The following is an 18,475-nucleotide window of genomic DNA, read 5'->3' on the forward strand; positions in this document are numbered from 1 at the left end:
CATTTTTTTAATTAGATAGGCTTAATTGTGGCCTTATTAAGCCTAATTAATGTACATTTATAATAACTATCATTCAGAGATATAATTTACTTTTTAATACTTGTCTTTTTCAATAATTTTTCCATTGGCATCATACAAACTTAAGATATGATTAAAATGACCTTAGACTTGTGCTTATTAGTGATTCAACAGTTTCATGGATTAACTTGTCATTTTTGGTATGGACTGTGGATACACATTAGCTGTTGAGCCATTATGGCACATTTGTTATTTTATTCATGTTTTTTAGATCAGTGTTGAATAATGCACACTGTACTATTTAAATAAAATTAATAAATAAATAGAAATGGGTAGATATATAACTTTCCCCATTACCACTTAGTATATACAATGACCAAATGCCTCAGGTTTGCTTTGTCATGGCTGACCTTTAACATTTAACCTGAGTTAAAGTTTATATAAAATATTTACACAGCGCTGTATGTGGTGTAAAATGATCCAGAGCTGATTTCAAATTATCTCTGTTATCATGTTAACTCCAGTTTCATATAAATAACCAATTTACTGACAGTATCTTTAACTCAAGTCCTCATTTGTAGTAGCAGAAATTATAATTATTTAAAATGACCTTGTCATGGAAAAGAGGTGAACTGAATGATTATTTTTAAACACAGAGTGCTAACGTCCATGACGTCAAAGGCTGATGGTTTAGTTCTGCAGAACAGGAGGTACAGGCTTGTGGCTGCAAGGTGCTATACAAGAATGTTAGAAGCAAAATTGTTTAACCACATCTCTGAAAACGGCACATGTTCACTGGGTGATAAATGGCTGAGGTTTTGCATTTCTCTACTCTACAGCTGCTGTTCGGTAAATCTATACATATTATTAATTATACTGATTGATAGAAACTTTTGCTATTTTTAGCAGCTACAGGTTTTATTAGTTTTTAGGACTGTGTAAAGAGTACATGAGTGCTCTATTATTTGAGTGACACATTTCATTGGAGGGAGTGTAAAAAATCATTGCAAAATTGAAGTTTAAAGAAACCATTACAATTTTATAAAGTTATTGGAAAAAGGAAGATGATTAATCAGAATGTTTAAGTTGAATGTGGAGTGGAACTTGTTATATTTGCAGCATATACATCTTGCTGTTTTACAGGTTCTTTTGTATTAAGCCTCCTTCAGATCATTTCAGATGATTGTAAATATGTTCATCCTGGAGAGAACATCACGCTGCACTGTAACATCACTAATTATTCAAATATATTTTGGTATCGACTGAGATCTGAGGAACTGGAACAACTCATCTCAGCTGGAAGAACAAAACTTGACAAACACTTTTATGTAGATTATAATGTAGACGAGAGTCACTTTGATGCAACAGAAAGTAACAGTTCAGTCAGTTTAGTGATTATTGCAGTTAGAGAGACAGATCTGGCGGTTTATTTCTGTGGAGCTCGAAATGACACGACACACACTCAGTTTGGGAAAGTCATCAGACTTAATGTTACAGGTGAGTGACAATACTTTACTGTTTTTTTTTGGGCTGTAATGTATTTAAACAATGTTTATGGTAAATGTTCTTCATTGTTAGAGTTAAAGAATTTTCTGAAAGACTCTGCTTTTCTTTTAAACCTTAAAATGAATACTGAAATGATTAGAGCTTTGTGTCATCAATGAACATACTGTATTTTATATTGAATCAGAAGCTCATCTTAATTTACACGACTCTACTTAGATAAGGACAGATCTCATCTATAAAAGCAAGGTTATACATTTCCAAAGTGTGCATCTTTTGTGTGTTTTTGTATTTTGTTATTTATAACATCCTTTTGTGTTAGAACTGTGGGTCCTTCAAAGTGACACATCTGAAATTATATGTTATATTTTTTCAAATATATTTAAAAGTTTCCTTTTTTTAAACGATAAACAATGTTAAAGTGTTTAGAATATACAGTAGCATGCGAAAGTTTGGGCACCCCTGGTCAAAATTTTGGTTAATGTAAACACTTAAGCCAGCAGAAGATAAAATGATCTCCAAAAGCCTTAAAGTTGAAAACGAATTCTTTTTCAATATTTTAAGCTATATCAGTGCATTGTTTTTGTTTTCTACAATTTTGTAGTAAAAAAGGGAAAGCAGACCCCTGCAAATGAATGGAAACCCCAAGAGACTTAAGCGCTTGGCATTAGGTATCAGACCTTAATTAGCCTGTTAGGGTCATGGCGTGTTCACAGCCATTTTTAGAAAAGGCCAGGTAATGCAAAATTTTAAAGCTTTCTAAATACCCAGACTCCCCTAACCCTGTCCCAAGAATCAGCAGCTAATGGGTTCCTCAGAGTTGCCTAGCCCTCTAACAAAGAAAATATTTGATGCCCACAAAGCAGGAAAAGGCTATAAGAAGATAGCAAAGTGTTTTCAGGTACTGATTTCCTAAATTTTGCATGTACAGTAATTAAGAAATGGCAGGAACTATGGAGGTCAAGAAATGGCATAAGAAACATTCCACAAGTAGATGGAAGAATAGATTAAATTGAATTCCAACAAATTCTGGAAGCAAACATAACACCATCTGTAAAAATTTGAAGTTGAAAAGAGGATGGCTTTTACAAATGGATAATGATTCTAAACACAACTCAAAATTCATGATGGACTACCTCAACAGGCACAGTCTTCTGACCTAAACATCGTTGAAAATATGTGGATAGACCTCATAAGAGCAGTGCATGCAAGATGGCCCAAGAATCTTACCGAGCTGGAAGATTGCTGTAAGGAAGAAAAGATGAAAATCCCTTAAGTACTTAAAAGAAATTTTAAATTCAAATTCAAATCAAAATCAAATTCAAATTTTATTTGTCACATACACAGTCATACACAGTACGATATGCAGTGAAATGCTTAGACAACTGTTCGTGACCTTAAAATAAAAACTATGAATAGGAAATAAATATGAAAAATAAAATAAAAGATAAATGTAACTAGGAAAGAATAAAATTGAATATTAAATTAAATATATGAAGAAATATAGAACAAAAGAAACAGCTGTACAAAGTAGGTATAGATTTATGGCATTATTGTGTGGATGAAGTTAAATAGAATGGTAAAAAAAAAAAGGTAATGTTCAGGGTTGTGCAATCCACATATTTAAAGTGTCTTGTGCAGTGCAAATATGCTTAAAAGTGATTTATTTAAAGTGGCTTGTGATAGAGTAATTTAACTAATGACCACGAAGTGTAGTTGTGCAGTGGCCACTAGTGTAAACGGATGTCCAAAATAAATTCAATTCAAATTCACATTTTATTTGTCACATACACAGTCATACAAAGTGTGATATGCACTGAAATATTTATACAACCGCCAGTGACCTTAAAAATTTTGAAACAATTAACAAGAAATAAATAGTGTAATAAAATAAGAGTAAATAAAGCTGAAACATAAGAAAATAGAACAAAACAAAACATTTAAAAAAATAAATAAGAAATATAAAAACTTCTGTACAAAAGACAAAATAGCTAATTTACATGGAAATAAATGGAAATATCCAGGAAGTGTGCAAATTTCTATGTGAGTGCAAATGTGTAATGTCCATAAGTGGCCGGTCTACATCGTATCGGGGTATGTGTATCTGTGCATGAGTGAACAGATGAATAATGTCAATAAGTGTCCATTTCTGTGCGGTGTGCAAAAATGCAGAGATGATTAGTCCTGTGTATGGCTGTGGTTTAGAGACCTTATCGCCTGCAGGAAGAAGCTCCTCCTCAGTCTCTCCGTGTTGGCCCTCAGTGAGCGGAAGCACTTTCCTGACCGCAACAGAGTGAACAGTCCATTGTTGGGGTGGCTGAGGTCCTTCACGATCTTCCTGGCCTTGGTCCAGCACCGCTTGCTGTAGATTGAGTGCAGTCAGGGAGCTCGATGCGGATGATTCGCTCAGCTGGTCGCACCACCCTCTGTAGAGCTCGTCTGTACTGCATGGTGCTGTTCCCGAACCAGGTTGAAATGTTTCCCGTCAGGATGCTCTCTATGGTGCAGGAGTAAAAGTTCCTAAGCACCTTGGAGGGCAGTCTGGAGTCTCTCAAGCATCTGAGGTGTTAGAGACGCTGTCGGGCCTTTTTTACCACGGTGTTGATGTGACGGGACCATGACAGGTCCTGCGTGATACGGACATCAAAGTATATGAAGCTGTCCACTCTCTCCACTGGGCTCACGTTGTAATACGTGTCAAAAGGGGTGCTAATACAGTAGGTACTAACTATGTAGGATGCCCAAACTTTGGCTGCAGGCCCCTTTCCTTCACTATTATTTTAAAAATGTAAAGGACAAAAAAAAATAATAAAGTAATTTGTTTATAATATAAAGGGAACGTATCATCTTTAACTTGATGTTTTTTGGAGACCATTTCATCTTCCACTTGCTTAACTGTTCACATTAAAAAGAGATTTTGATAAGGGGTGCCCAAACTTTCGCATGCCACTGCTACCATTTGCCACAACTAACTAACTAAATAATAAATAAATAAATGTCAGAACAAAAATGCATTTTAAAGCTAAAGTGCTGTGACTAATTGTCCCCTCCCTGATTTTTATTATATTTTTTGCATATTTGTCATAATTAAATGATTGAGATTATCAAACAAAATTTAATATTACACAAAGGCTACGTTTACACTGCAGGTCTCGATGGCCAATTTTGATTTGTTGCCTATATCTGATTTTTTTGACCGTCTGTTTACACGCTCTTTTAACTATGACTCATATCCGATACACGTGTTTACACTTGCCATACCATCTGAAACATTGCGCATACTTAAAGGGAGGATCTTGCGTTACACACTAGCCAAGATAGACGAAAGTGAAGTATGCTTAACGCTCTGCGATATATGCAAAGTTCGCGAAATGTCACCATGGTTTTAATACGAAGGAGAAAAAAAACGGCATAATTGCAGCATGTGCATATGCTTCATTTACCAAATACTGATTTCTTAATTTTTTTTTAGGCGTAATAAGCCCTAAGCGGGGAGGGGGGGTGACTTTTATATGTCACCTGCGATGTTATAATTCCACACGCGCTTCCACCGGAGAATAACATTATGTCATTAAACCGTGAAGAAGTTGCAGTTTTAATGACGTACAGAACACAATGACTCAGGAAATCCGATCTGTCTGTTTACACGACAATCACATTAGCACATATCTGATTTATATCTGATTTATTTCCACATATGAAGGAGGCCTGAAACCGATCTCGAAATATCGGAATGCATGCGTTTTTTTCCTGTTTACACGGACAAGAACATATCGGATATGTGTCACATATGAGCAAAAAATCGGAATTGAGTCACATTTACCTGACAGTGTAAACATAGCCAAAGATAACCAGAGTAAATCTATCACTCAGTTTTTATTTTTATTTATTTATTTATTTTTCCTTAATTTTCTCCCTAATTTAGCCGTTTATGCAGCACACACCAGCAAGGGTTTTGGAGTCGCCTAATCAAAGTCGTAAATTCCATTGTGATGTAGCAAGACCTTGAACAGTGTAAACCCTCCAATTTGCCTGAATTAAAACATTTTTGCAAAGAAGCATAAAAGTACAGACACTTGATTGTAGTTGGTGCCACCAAGTGGGGTCACAACCAGTTAGGTTTATGGGCAAATACGTTTTTACCTAGTGCCAGGCAGGTTTGGACTGCTTTTTTCATTTAATAAGTACATTTATCATTTAAAAACTGCTTTTTTTTTTTTCTTCAGACAAATATGCAAAAAAAAAACAAAAAGGGGGATAATACATTTTCATGGCACTGTATGTTACTCTGTTTTTAGCAGATAACGTTACAAAGTATTTTAATGCCGAGGAGCCTGCAGGTCCTGGATTATACTGGATTACGGACCTCATCATATACTGTGTGTGTGTGGTTTCGGTCCTTATGAACATCATCCTCATGTGTACATTCTGCTGCAAAGTGCAAAGTAAGTGATATATGGGTGACATGAATAGTTGGACACTGAAATGCATAACACTGTGTGGGGGAGGGAGGGTGTTGTCCATGAAATACAAATGGATAAGTTTAACAAAGGTTTGTATTTTTTTCTATATAGTAATGCATCAAAAATTTTCAATTGGAAAGGTATACATTTTGCTTCTGCATAACACTTTTATCTAAAATTTGTAAAATTGAATTTTTGCCCTTTCTCTATTAAGGACATTAAGCAAACACCAAAAATGTGCCACTCTGAAGACATGATTAAAGTATAAAAGATACTCGACATGAGCCATAAATTTCGATTTTTGTAAATAAAGTTGTTCAGCTCTGTGTTTTCATAGGAAAAGTTCTTCTGCTGTATTTTTGTTTTTACATTAAATCTCTACCTGACAAACTGCTTGATACACAATCAGTGTGATTTGATTCTAGCTGTATCAGTGTAAAAGCAGGTTAGGTGTTATCATGTGACTCACAGTATATGTATCATATAAACACTGCATTGTAAATTGCTGATAACAATGCAGTGTTAATTTTTAACATGCTGCACATGTTAGTGCAGATAACTTTACAAGGTGTTGCTTTAGCATCTTGACACCTTTTTCTTTGTTTTTGTTCTTCAAGTTAGTTTTCAGTGATCAAAAAAAGGCAAATTTATCACCATTAAGTACATTAGGTATGATAGAGACACCCTTGTTTCTGTTGGTTTAGAATGTACTCACAGCTCGACGTTTTTAACTCTGGATCCGAGCTGGCCGAGTGAGAGCCGGTGTTCCATCAAAACATGAACACCGGCACAAGTGCTAACTACCGGATCTGCGCATTCTAATAACATTAAACGTCCACAGTGTAGTTGTAGTGATGTGGTAGCGTGAATTGATAGACTCTGCTATCGATTTGTGCTACACTAGCATTTTTCGACAAGGCAGCATAAATCGACAGAACACCAGTAGTTAGCAGAACTCGATGGAACACCGGCCGAGTTCTTCTCGGTTCACCGCATGGACAAAAAAACAAACAAAAAAAAAAAAACGGAAAGTTGGGCATGCAGCGAAAGGCATGCACTCTACACAACGGACAGTCAATAGGATAGATTTCACTACAGAAGAGTCAGGAGAAACCTAAAGTTTCACTTCAATGAAAACCCATTCCCCAAGATATAAATAATAAATGAGGAAAAGTACTCATACCTGAGACGGAAGCGGAAATCGAAAACGAAACGATGCGCACACTACACACAGGAGAGTCCACAGAAAAGGACATCACTGTAGAAGAAGCCAAAATGAGTCTACAAACAGATCTAAATAAGTGCCTCCGCCCCGAAGCATAAAAGAGAGATCGCAAAAAGCATTCCTACCTTATATGAAAGCGAAAGTCAGACGCACCATAAAACAGCGCGCGCACTCTACAGAGCTGATAGGGAAATACCTCACGGTTAATGAGTCCAGAGGAAACCTAAGGAAAACATTTAAGTAAGTACCACTGCCCGAAAGCATAGCTAAGCGACTGCGAGGAGCATTCCTACCTGTGGCAAGACCGGAAGTCAGGTAAACAACCAAAAGGAGGCGGGCGCGCTACATGAAAAGCTCTTCCGCTACCTTTATAACAGCCCACAGGCAAGCGGATTGGCTAGCGCCGGGAATAATCTCCGACACGAACCAGGTAACCCGGAAGTCCTCCAACCAGGAGTATGGCAATATAACCGGTTGTAAATAAGGTGCCCACATAAACATAATCAATATGGTGAGACAGCTCATCCTGCTACAATCACACTACAGTCAAGGACGTCTACAAGGCACAATCTCGCCCTCCATTTGGTAAATCCGACCAGGCCACCATCCTCCTCATGCCAAAATACAAACAGAGGCTGAAACAGGAAGTTCTGGTTCAGAGGGAGGTCGCGCGCTGGACGGACCAATCGGTGGTCCAGGACGCACTTGATGACGCAGACTAGGACATGTTCCAAAAACAGCTCTGATGACGTCAGCGTGTTTACAGAAGCGGTTGTGGGATTTATCGGGAAATTAGTGGATGATACTGTGGAGAAAAAGACTATCAGAACATTTTCCAACCAGAAACTAGAGTCACAGCTCAAACAGAGTGACTCTAGGAGCCTGTGGCAGGGACTAAGAACAATAACGAACTATAAAACACTAACAACCGGTATGACGAGCGCGGACGCGACTCTGGCAGACGAGCTGAACACTTTCTATGCTCGCTTCAAGGCTGCAGCTAAAGGCGCTAGCGATGCTAATGCTAGTGGCGCTAACGGCTGCAGACAGGAAGACACTGCCAGCACCGGAAACGTGGTTATCATCACCGAGCATGACGTGAGGGGAGCCTTCAAGAGAGTGAACACCAGGAAAGCAGCAGGACCAGACGGCATCACAGGTTGAATCCTCAGAGCCTGCGCAGACCAGCTAGCACCTGTGTTCACAGAGATATTAAACCTCTCTTTATCTCAGTCGGTGATCCCCACATGTTTCAAAGAGATTCAAGATTCAAGATTCAAATAACTTTATTAATCCCAGAGGGAAATTGCTTATGCTCAGTTACCATCAAGAGTCCATCATTGTTCCTGTCCCGAAGAAACCTCATCCTGCTTCCCTTAACGATTATCGCCCTGTTGTCCTCACCTCAGTAGTGATAAAGTGCTTTGGGCGGCTGGTCAGAGATTTCTTAATTTCTTCACTACCAGACACACTGGACCCTCTACAGTTCGCTTACCGTCCAAATCGTTCAATCTCCAACTCCCTAACTGGCAGACCACAGCTAGTAAGGATGGGCTGACATGTCTCAGCCTCCCTGACTCTCAGCACTGGAGCCTCCCAGGGCTGTGTTCTAAGCCCCCTGATGTACTCACTGTACACATATGACTGTGTAGCCACTATAAACTCCATCACCATTTGCTGACGACACAGTTGTCATGGGCCTGATCTCTGACAACAATGAGACGGCCTACAGTACCTGGAGTAGATTGGAAATTTCCTGGAAAATGAAAAATTGGAAATAGTGCCAGAGGAACAATCTCCTCCTGAACATCGGCAAGACGAAGGAGCTGATAGTGGACAAAGCAGGAGAGGAACTACCAGACACCCGTCATCAACAGGAGCCCAGTGGAGAGAGTGGACAGCTTCAAATACCTCGGTGTTCACATCACGTGGGACCTGTCATAGTCCTGTCACATCAACACTGTGGTGAAAAAGGCCCGGCAGCGCCTACCACCTCAGACGCTTGGGGTGCTTCAAACTGCCCTCCAGGGTGCTCAGGAACTTTTACTCCTGCACCATAGAGAGCATCCTGACTCGTAACATCACGACCTGGTTCAGAAACAGCACCAGGGTGGTGCGATCAGCTGAGCGCATCATCCGCACCAAGCTCCCTGACCTGCACTCAATCTACACCATACGGTGCTGAACCAAGGCCAGGAAAATCGTGAAGGACCTCAGCCACCCCAGCAATAGACTGTTTTCTCTGTTGCGGTCAGAAAAGTGCTTCCGCTCCCTGAAGGCCAACACAGAGAGACTGAGGAGGAGCTTCTTTCCGCAGGCGATAAGGTCTCTAAACCAAAACACCACACAGGACTAATGCCATTTTTTACACATCCACAGTTTTGGCATTGTCTCTTCGCACTTATCCTGGGCATTCATAGACACTTATGGACCCATTCATGTACACTTACATATATTTCATTTACTGCACACAAGTCACTTTAATAAGACACTTTCAAGCATATTTGCATACCCATCAGTAATTTTTCTTCATTTACAGTAAAATTTCTATATGTTTTATATTTTTCTATATTGTACAGAATATCTTTATTTATACAGAATATATATTTTTTTATTTTATCCTAGCTAAATTTATTTTCTATCATATTTCTTATTAATAACCTTTTATTTTTAAGGTCACAGGCGGTCGTATAAGCATTTCACTGCTTATCGTACTGTGTATGTGACAAACAAAATTTTAATTTTAATTAGCACTTACATTTTATAGTCTTCATCAAATGTAATTAAGGAATGAAGAAAAATGAAGAATGTATTTTTTTTTTACTTATATACAATAATTTTATTTAAATATTCATTTGTAACTTCTCAAGTTCACTTCTTGTCTTTGATGTATACTACGCTATAATCTATTCATACACTGCATTCCAAATTATTACGCAAATGATATCTTTCTCTGATTTTCATAATTAGTAAATGCAAATGACAGTTAGTATAATTTTCTAGTCATCAACTATTAGGGTATAATTTGAATTTTATTGAACGAACCAGCTAATGATTAAAATATTTATTAAAAGAAAAAAAAATAAAATGCACTGTTCCAAATTATTATGCACAACAGAGTTAAAACATTTTATAGGTTGTAAAGAACTAATAATGGGCTTTTGTTGAATTTGCAGCATTATGAAGTCATATTTCCTGAAATCAAAAACTATTTCAATCAAAAACATCCTAACAGGGTATTACATCTTAGCATAGGACTATATTACATCTTAGCATAGGACCCCTACTTTGATATCACCTTCACAATTCTTGCATCCATTTGTGAATTTTTGGACAGTTTCTGCTTGAATTTCTTTGCGGGATGTCAGAATAGCCTTCCAGAGCTGCTGTTTTGAATCAAACTGCCTCCCACCCTCATAGATCTTTTGAGGATTCTCCAAAGGTTCTCAATGTGGTTGAGGTTAGGGGAGGATGGTCGCCACACCATGAGTTTCTCATCTTTTATTCTCATAGCAGCCAATGACACAGAGGTATTCTTTGCAGCATGAAATAGTGCATTGTCCTGCATGAAGATGATTTTGCTACGGAAGGCACGATTCTTCTTTTTGGAAGAAAGTGGTCAGTCAACATACTTTGCAGAGGTCTATTCAGACCTTCAGGGACCCTAAAGCGGCCTACCAGATCTCTCCCCATGATTCCAGCCCAAAACACGACTCTCGCAGCCTTGTTGGGACATGGTGGCCACCCACCAACCATCCACTACTCCATTCATCTGGACCATCCAGGGTTGCACGACACTCTTCAGTAAAAAAGACTAGTCTTCATGTATGTCTAGGCCCACTGCAACCGTTTCTGCTTGTGAGCATTGATTAGGGGTGGCCAAATAGTAGGTTTATGCACAACTGCAAGCCTTTAAAGGATTTTACACCTTGAGGTTCGCGGGACTCCAGAGGCACTCATTTCAGTGATCCAAAGAGCCCTGAGACACAACACCATCCATGAGTTTAATTTAAAAACTGAACATTTATTGTTTATGACACTTACATCCAATTTGCTTAATAATTTGGAACACAGTGTATATAATAATTACTTACTTTTAACCTATTACAACAAAATATTTAGATCTTTCTGTTATTAATGTGTTTTATAGATTACATTTTTAAATATTTTCTCTTTAGGGAAGTCTGTGTCATCATATAGCAGCTGTAGTAACACCACAGACTCTTCTGAAAAGGTACCCTCAATATAACTGTCAACACATTAACTATGCAAAATAAATTCAAAAATGCATACTGAATGTTTTGCATTTCCATGAATATGTATTTTCAATTTACATTTTGCTCATATCATAGGTTATAACTAGATGTGTAAAGATGCACTGTGACATAATGCATCACCTTACAAGAATCTGGTCATGTGTATCCTGGTACTGTTTAACTTGCATAGAAAAAAAAATGCTTTATGGTAATTACATGTTTAATATAGCGCACTGTTTAATTATTAGCGCTTCCAATCTTACAAGTCAAATTAAATAGCGAGCACAAGGGAAATAGAATGTCATTCAATTGTGTAGAATCCGTGAGATCGATATCGCTGGATTGATTGTTAAATTGCTCATCCATAAAAAAATGAAGATGACAGATGAAGTAAATAACTTTAAATATCTCATCACATTGGCACCTGGCACGGTTTGCAATATGTTAAACAGAAAGTGAACTATCAGTTTTCAAAAGTTGATGTGTTGGAAACTTGACTATGACTTTGGGAGTCCATGCCTTGATGGGTGTCAATGGGTTTGATAGCACACAGTACAGTACATAATAAAGCAAGTGGTTTTAATGTTATAGCTCTAAAAAGAGCCCTCTCATAGATTTCAAATATCAAAGGTTGGTTGACTTTGGAGCTCTGTTTCAACTACAGAGAAATTGCAATATGAATGGTCAGAACTTGTAGGAGAGCCTAACTGCAGGGTCAAACTTTAAATAAATGAAAAAAACAAAAAAAATGTCTTTTAATACATAATGTGACACTGTGTTCCTTTGTACATGCAGGTTAGGGTGTCTGCCAAATGCCGTCATATACATGAAAGTATAATATGAACAACCTAAAAAAATATTTGGCCAGTAAATGAGATATGTGCCAAGATTACCTGCAGTGTGAACATAGACTTATTCTTTCTCATTTCTCATTACATTCACTTACTCAATATAAAGCTATTAACCAGGTAAAACATTTTGGGCAAGTAAGAAAAAAATATATACTGTAAAGCCAGTGCTAGCAAATGATTGTTTCTTATTAGTAAACAAATATAAGATTTACAAACCGGATTCACTGCAAAATCTCTATGTACGCTCAGACTTAAATACTGCATTCTCCTACCTTGTATATAGTACATTGAATCTTCTTGTTAACTAGCTAAGAGATGTGCATGTGTTCTGGTTCTGTGGTCTTGTGTCTTTTACAGAAAGAGAACATTAATTATGCCAGCATCAAGCACAATAGAAGGTTCAGAGCAAAGGATAAGAGAAGCACGGTGTCGGATTTGGACAGTGTCGCCTATGCAGCAATCGCATCAGAACCCAAAAGAAACTAACCTGCATCAGATTTCTAACATTTTGTATTACAATAAATTGAAAAATTTTTTAATTGTTGTGACATCCAAGTAGTATATTTTGCCCTGGTTAAATGTATATTTGTGCTTCACAAAAATAATGCACTATCTGAAACACATAAGAAGGTAAGGGAAGGGCTTAGCAGGAAAGAAGGACCCAGCCCATTTGGACATTTGATGACCATTGAAGTGACGTTCCTCTGACACGTCCCATCATGGTTGAAAAATAGTTCCAAAATGAAAGTTGAACGGACGTGTTTGACGTTATCTGATTCACAACAGCTGTTATCAACAGTCACCAATCGTCCAAATGTTTGCTTGGAGGGTATAACACCTAGCTAAAAGTCAAAATCACATCTAATGTATACATGCAACCCCATGCAACTTTAGACATGTACAAACATATGCATTTTTAGGAAATGTCAAAAAAGTTTTTCTCATTTATGCCGCCCTACTGCAACCATGTGCTCAATACAACTGCATTGGGTTTTCCCCAGATTGGTATGTCTAAAAAAAATTAACTGCAATAATAATAGCTGAAGAGCTGACAGATATATTTTGACTATTTACTGTGTGTGTGTGTGTGTGTGTAAATATATATATATATATATATATATATATATATATACTGTATGTTCAGATATACACAGATGCATCAAAGAGTCCAGACAACAAGATAGGAGCGTTTGTTGTTCCAGAGTTTAAGATATCAGTAAAGAAAAGGATTAGTGATGAATTATCTGTTTATACAGGGGTAAATGATTGCATTACTGTTGGCAGTACAGTGGATAGGAGAAATAAGACCTCTGAAATCAGTAATTTGTTCAGATTCAAGTTCAGTATTGGTTAGTCTACAATACAACCATTCGGAAAGTAGACCAGACATTTTAATGGAAAAACTGCAAACAATATACAGAATTCAGATGATGGGGATTGCAGTGGTATTTTTGTGGGTGTCGGCACATTTTGGTATCCAAGAAAATGAAAAAGCAGATAAAGAAGCAAAAGAAGCAGATAAAAACAATGACATCAATTTAATTGTTCATTTAAGTAAATATGAAATCAAGAGTATTATTAAGAAACAACTAAGGGGAAAGGTGGCAAAAAGAATGGGATATAGAGAAAAAAGATCAATGGTTTTATAGAATTCAACAGAAAGTGGGAGAGATGAGAAGTGCAGGGAGAAACAGAAGAGATGAAGTAGTAGTATCAAGGTTGAGATTTGGACACACAAGATTAAATAGCACACTTTATAAGATGGGTAAACATGATATGGGAAGGTGTGAGTACTGTGGACAAGAGGAAACAGTGGAACATGTTATAATGTACTGTCAGAAATATGAGAATGAGAATGAAAGAAGAATTTTAAGGGGAAAATTAGTCAAAATAAAAATACAGTTTATATTGAGATATGTTTTACAAAATAACTCGGGAAATGAATGTTATAATACTATTTTTTAATTTCTTAAAATAACGGATTTGTTGGAGAGAATATAAATAAATAAATATTAAAGAAGGGAAAAAAAATAAAGAATAGGGAAGAGAGGTAATCATTTTGAAACTCACTCCAGACCAGTGGTGGCGGTAATACATCATATCTTTTGTTTTCTCAAAAGTGTGTTAAATTGTTTGGAAACATTTATTAGAAGTGGTGAACACCTTACTTCTTTCTGGGACTCTCTGAAAACTGCAGTTGTTAAGCCACTTATAAAAAAGAATAATCATGATAACTCTGTATTAAATAATTACAGACCAATATCAAATCTTCCTTTTATAGGCAAGATTATTGAAAAGGTTGTTTTTCATCAGGTGAACAACCATTTAAACTTGAATGAATACCTAGACAGTTTTCAATCTGGTTTCTGAGCACATCACAGTACAGAGACAGCACTCCTAAAGATAATAAATGATATTCGTTTAAATTCTGACTCTGGCAAAATATCAGTGTTGGTACTGCTAGATCTTAGCGCTGCGTTTGACACTGTTGATCATAACATACTAATAGAAAGACTGGAAAACTGGGTCGGGCTTTCTGGGATGCAGCTTCCAGAAGAGATCAGATGTGCTAAAACATTAGTCACATTTAAATCTAGTCTCAAAACTCATCTGTTCAGCTGTGCATTTATTCAATGAGCACTGTGCTACGTCCGAACTGACTGTACTATTTTATGTTTATCTAATATCTTAAACTGTTTTATTTTTATTTTAAATTATGTTTTATATTAGTTTTAATTAGTCTTTTTTTTATTACATTTTTAATGAGTTTAAAGTTTTGTTGCAAACTGTTTTAATTTAAAATAAAATTTAAAAGTTTTTGTTAAAAAGTCTTATTGCTATTATCTTTCATTTCATTTCATGATTATTTTCTTTTCTTCTATGTAAAGCACTTTGAATTACCATTGTGTATGAAATGTGCTATACAATAAAATACCAAATAGAAGAAGAAGAAAGTTACGGGACAGGTCAGAGAAATAAAAAAAGACCTACAATAAAGGAACAAACGTTCACCTGCAATTATAATATTCTTCTACTACTGGTCAACAGGCGAACACAGTAAATATTATTTGTGAAGCTGTTACTGCCTCGTTACATACGGAAAGTGCAATTTGTGTTTATTATTGTGATGAATGTGAATTTGAAATATTGTATTTGGTTTATTTTAGTTTTCACGGTGTTCCATCAGCGTCTCATGACTTGTGTGAAAGAAATAAATGTCTGTGGATATCAGTTTGAAGCGTGAAGTCCTTTAGAGCAGACCAGAGTAGTTACAATAAGGGTGTTTTTCTATTAAAATTCTAAGTCACAGATCTTCTCTTCCCTTTGGGCCTATTGTGATGAAACAAAACCTATATGTTACCTCAAGCTCGACCAGATACATCTATCATGCTGCAGTTAAATATTAAGATTAATTTGCAGGGTTTCTGATTGGAGTTAAGCCTAGGTGAAGTGTATAATACAAAAATTATCATGGTGTCTAAACCACAGTACCTTCAGTAAGATACCACTTACATCTATGAGAACAAAGGTGTAATGATGTGACCCCACTTTATCAAGGCAGATTAGAAACATCTTCAAACAAAAATATTGCAAAATAAACTGGGTAATTACTCACACAGAGTGTGTGTGTGTGTGTGTGTGTGTGTGGACAGCAGGTGGCAATAATGATCATGGAGATTCGATAATTGAATAATTAAAATAAACTATATGGTTGAACAGTTTTTCCATTTTGTTCCAAACATGGTCCGCTTTAAGAAATGCCACAGAAGATTAAAGATCTCTGGGAAATCTCTGGAGGAAAGGATGTAATAATTAGGAATTTGTGTAAATGATTTTGTTAGTTTTAATGTTCCACCTGCAGAGAGGGAATGGAGACAGGAAATGGTCCTACAGAATGGCAACAAGAAAGCACAAATGAGCAGAATGTCTGATATGCAACAATGTAAACAAAACAAAAAAAAATCACATTTTACAGAAAATACATTTTTTAGCTTACCCCTTTTTTTAAAGCTGTATACAAATTTCTGTAAAATTAAGTCAATTGTTATTTTAAGTATAATATACTGTATTTTTTCTGCTTTCTTAATTTACGTACAATATTATGTAAAATGATCATTAATTGTAATTAAATTTGTAACTTATTAAATAAAGGTTATTGTCCATACTAACAAAAAATGTCACATTTGTCTTTGTAATTTTGAGGTAAATCATATTAGGTTTCTATTACTTCGACCAGTTCAGCAGTTTATGCCAATGACTTTTTAAAAGATGATCCAGAGGTGCGGCAGCAGAAGCTCCTCACTTGTATCTATGCTGTATTGTCATGCTTTCAGAGAAAGTGAATCAGAGAATGTAGGAGGCTGATCCTTAGTGCAGCACCCATAACACGCTGTAAACCCCAAAAATAAAGATACCTTTTGTTTTGATGACATTTGTTATGAGGCCTTTAAAATGTTCTCTAATAGACCTTGAATGTAAAGAAAATAAATATGACATCAGATCAGTTTCATAATTCACATATAAATGCAACACAATTCACAAATGTACTTTATGACCTACATAAATGTACGATTCCGTGAACATCTCTGCATGTGTGTGTTTTTTCAGACTTCCCTGACATGGTTCCTTTCACAGATTTCATTAAAAGCCCATTCCCTGCAGCCTATCAGATGTCTCCTACAATTTAAGTCAATCACAGGGAGGTGACATGGAAGGTAAACATGTGTTTACTTCATCGCCCCAGCCGATCCAAACATTCTTTGTAAGTCGGGGAAAAGACCGGAGAAACAATGACGGATGCGCAGGAACTGATTATATACTGAACAAAAATATAAACGCAACACTTTTGTTTTTGCTCCCATTTTTAATGAGATGAACTCAAAAATCTGAAACATTTTCTACATAAACAAAATAACCATATCTCTCAAATATTGTTCACAAATCTGTCAAAATCCGTTACGATGAAGAACTGGAGTCAAGTCGAGACCCCAATGAGGACAACGAGCATGCAGATGAGCTTCCCTGAGACTGTTTCTGACAGTTTGTGCAGAAATTCTTTGGTTATGCACTCCGATTGTTTCAGCAGCTGTCCGAGTGGCTGGTCTTAGACGATCATGGAGGTGAACATGCTGGATGTGGAGGTCCTGGGCTGGTGTGGTTACAAGTCGTTTGCAGTTGTGAGGCTGGTTGGATGTACTGCCAAATCCTCTGAAACACCTTTGGAGACGGCTTATGGTAGAGAAATGAACATTCAATTCACGAACAACAGCTCTGGTGGACATTCCCGCTGTCAGCATGCCAATTGCACGCTCCCTCAAAACTTGCGAAAACTGGCATTGTGCTGTGTGATTCAACTGAACCTTTCAAAGTGGCCTTTTACAGGTGGTCAGTCTAAGGCACACCTGTGCAATAATCATGCTGTCTAATCAGCATCTTGATATGACACACCTGTGAGGTGGGATGGATTATCTCGGCAAAGGAGAAGTGCTCACTATCACAGATTTTGACAGATTTGTGAACAATATTTAAGAGATATGGTTATTTTGTGTATGTAGAAAATGTTTCAGATCTTTGACTTCATCTCATCAAAAATGGGAGTAAAAACAAAAGTGTTGCGTTTATATTTTTGTTCAGTATATAAAAAATATATACATTATTGTGTAATAATATATTAAATAGTATACTAAATAATAATATATAGAATGTGAAGACACTGTGCTAATTTCATTAATTAAATGGAACAGTAGTAATGCGATTGTTTCAAAAATCGATAAATAAATCAATGATCTATATAATCGCCTAGACTCAGTGCAGCCCCCATGCTGTAAACCCCTAAATTGAAGATTTTTTTTCGTTTTGATGACATTTTTTATGACGCTTACATAATGTTAATCCCATATCTGTATTAATGTAAATATGTATATAGTCTGCTGCTTCCGTGGTTTTAGATCTTTTTGTCAGATGTTACTCTGGTATAATGAAGTATAATTACTAGCACTTCATAAGGTAAGTGTCAAAGTCTTTTATTGATAATTACATTACATTTATACAGAGAGTGAATATTTTCAGAGTTGACCCTGCTTTATATACAGTAAATCAATGCTTGAGTTTGTCAGAATTTGTGGGTTTTGTTTGTCCACCCCCCTCTTAAGGATCGAC

At 36.6% G+C, this 18,475-nt stretch overlaps 1 protein-coding gene across 3 annotated transcripts; it reads left to right on the top strand.

Annotated features, from left to right (window-relative positions):
- The first annotated feature begins 765 nt into the window (after positions 1 to 765).
- Positions 766 to 13,403, top strand: LOC128541686 (uncharacterized). 3 transcript variants are annotated; one of them, XM_053512226.1, is made up of 5 exons: positions 766 to 867; positions 1,162 to 1,515; positions 5,820 to 5,966; positions 11,388 to 11,443; positions 12,674 to 13,403. In XM_053512226.1, exons 1-5 carry the CDS (start codon positions 825 to 827, stop codon positions 12,800 to 12,802), a joined length of 729 nt encoding a protein of 242 aa, XP_053368201.1. In that variant the 5' UTR covers positions 766 to 824; the 3' UTR covers positions 12,803 to 13,403. The 3 variants fall into 3 exon arrangements, with proteins under 3 accessions (XP_053368201.1, XP_053368210.1, XP_053368219.1); XM_053512235.1 differs by having other exon boundaries at positions 5,823 to 5,966; XM_053512244.1 differs by lacking the exon at positions 1,162 to 1,515 and having other exon boundaries at positions 795 to 867.
- Positions 13,404 to 18,475: the final 5,072 nt, after the last annotated feature.

This window comes from Clarias gariepinus, chromosome 2, assembly GCF_024256425.1.
Source record: "Clarias gariepinus isolate MV-2021 ecotype Netherlands chromosome 2, CGAR_prim_01v2, whole genome shotgun sequence".
Classification (NCBI taxonomy): domain Eukaryota; kingdom Metazoa; phylum Chordata; class Actinopteri; order Siluriformes; family Clariidae; genus Clarias; species Clarias gariepinus.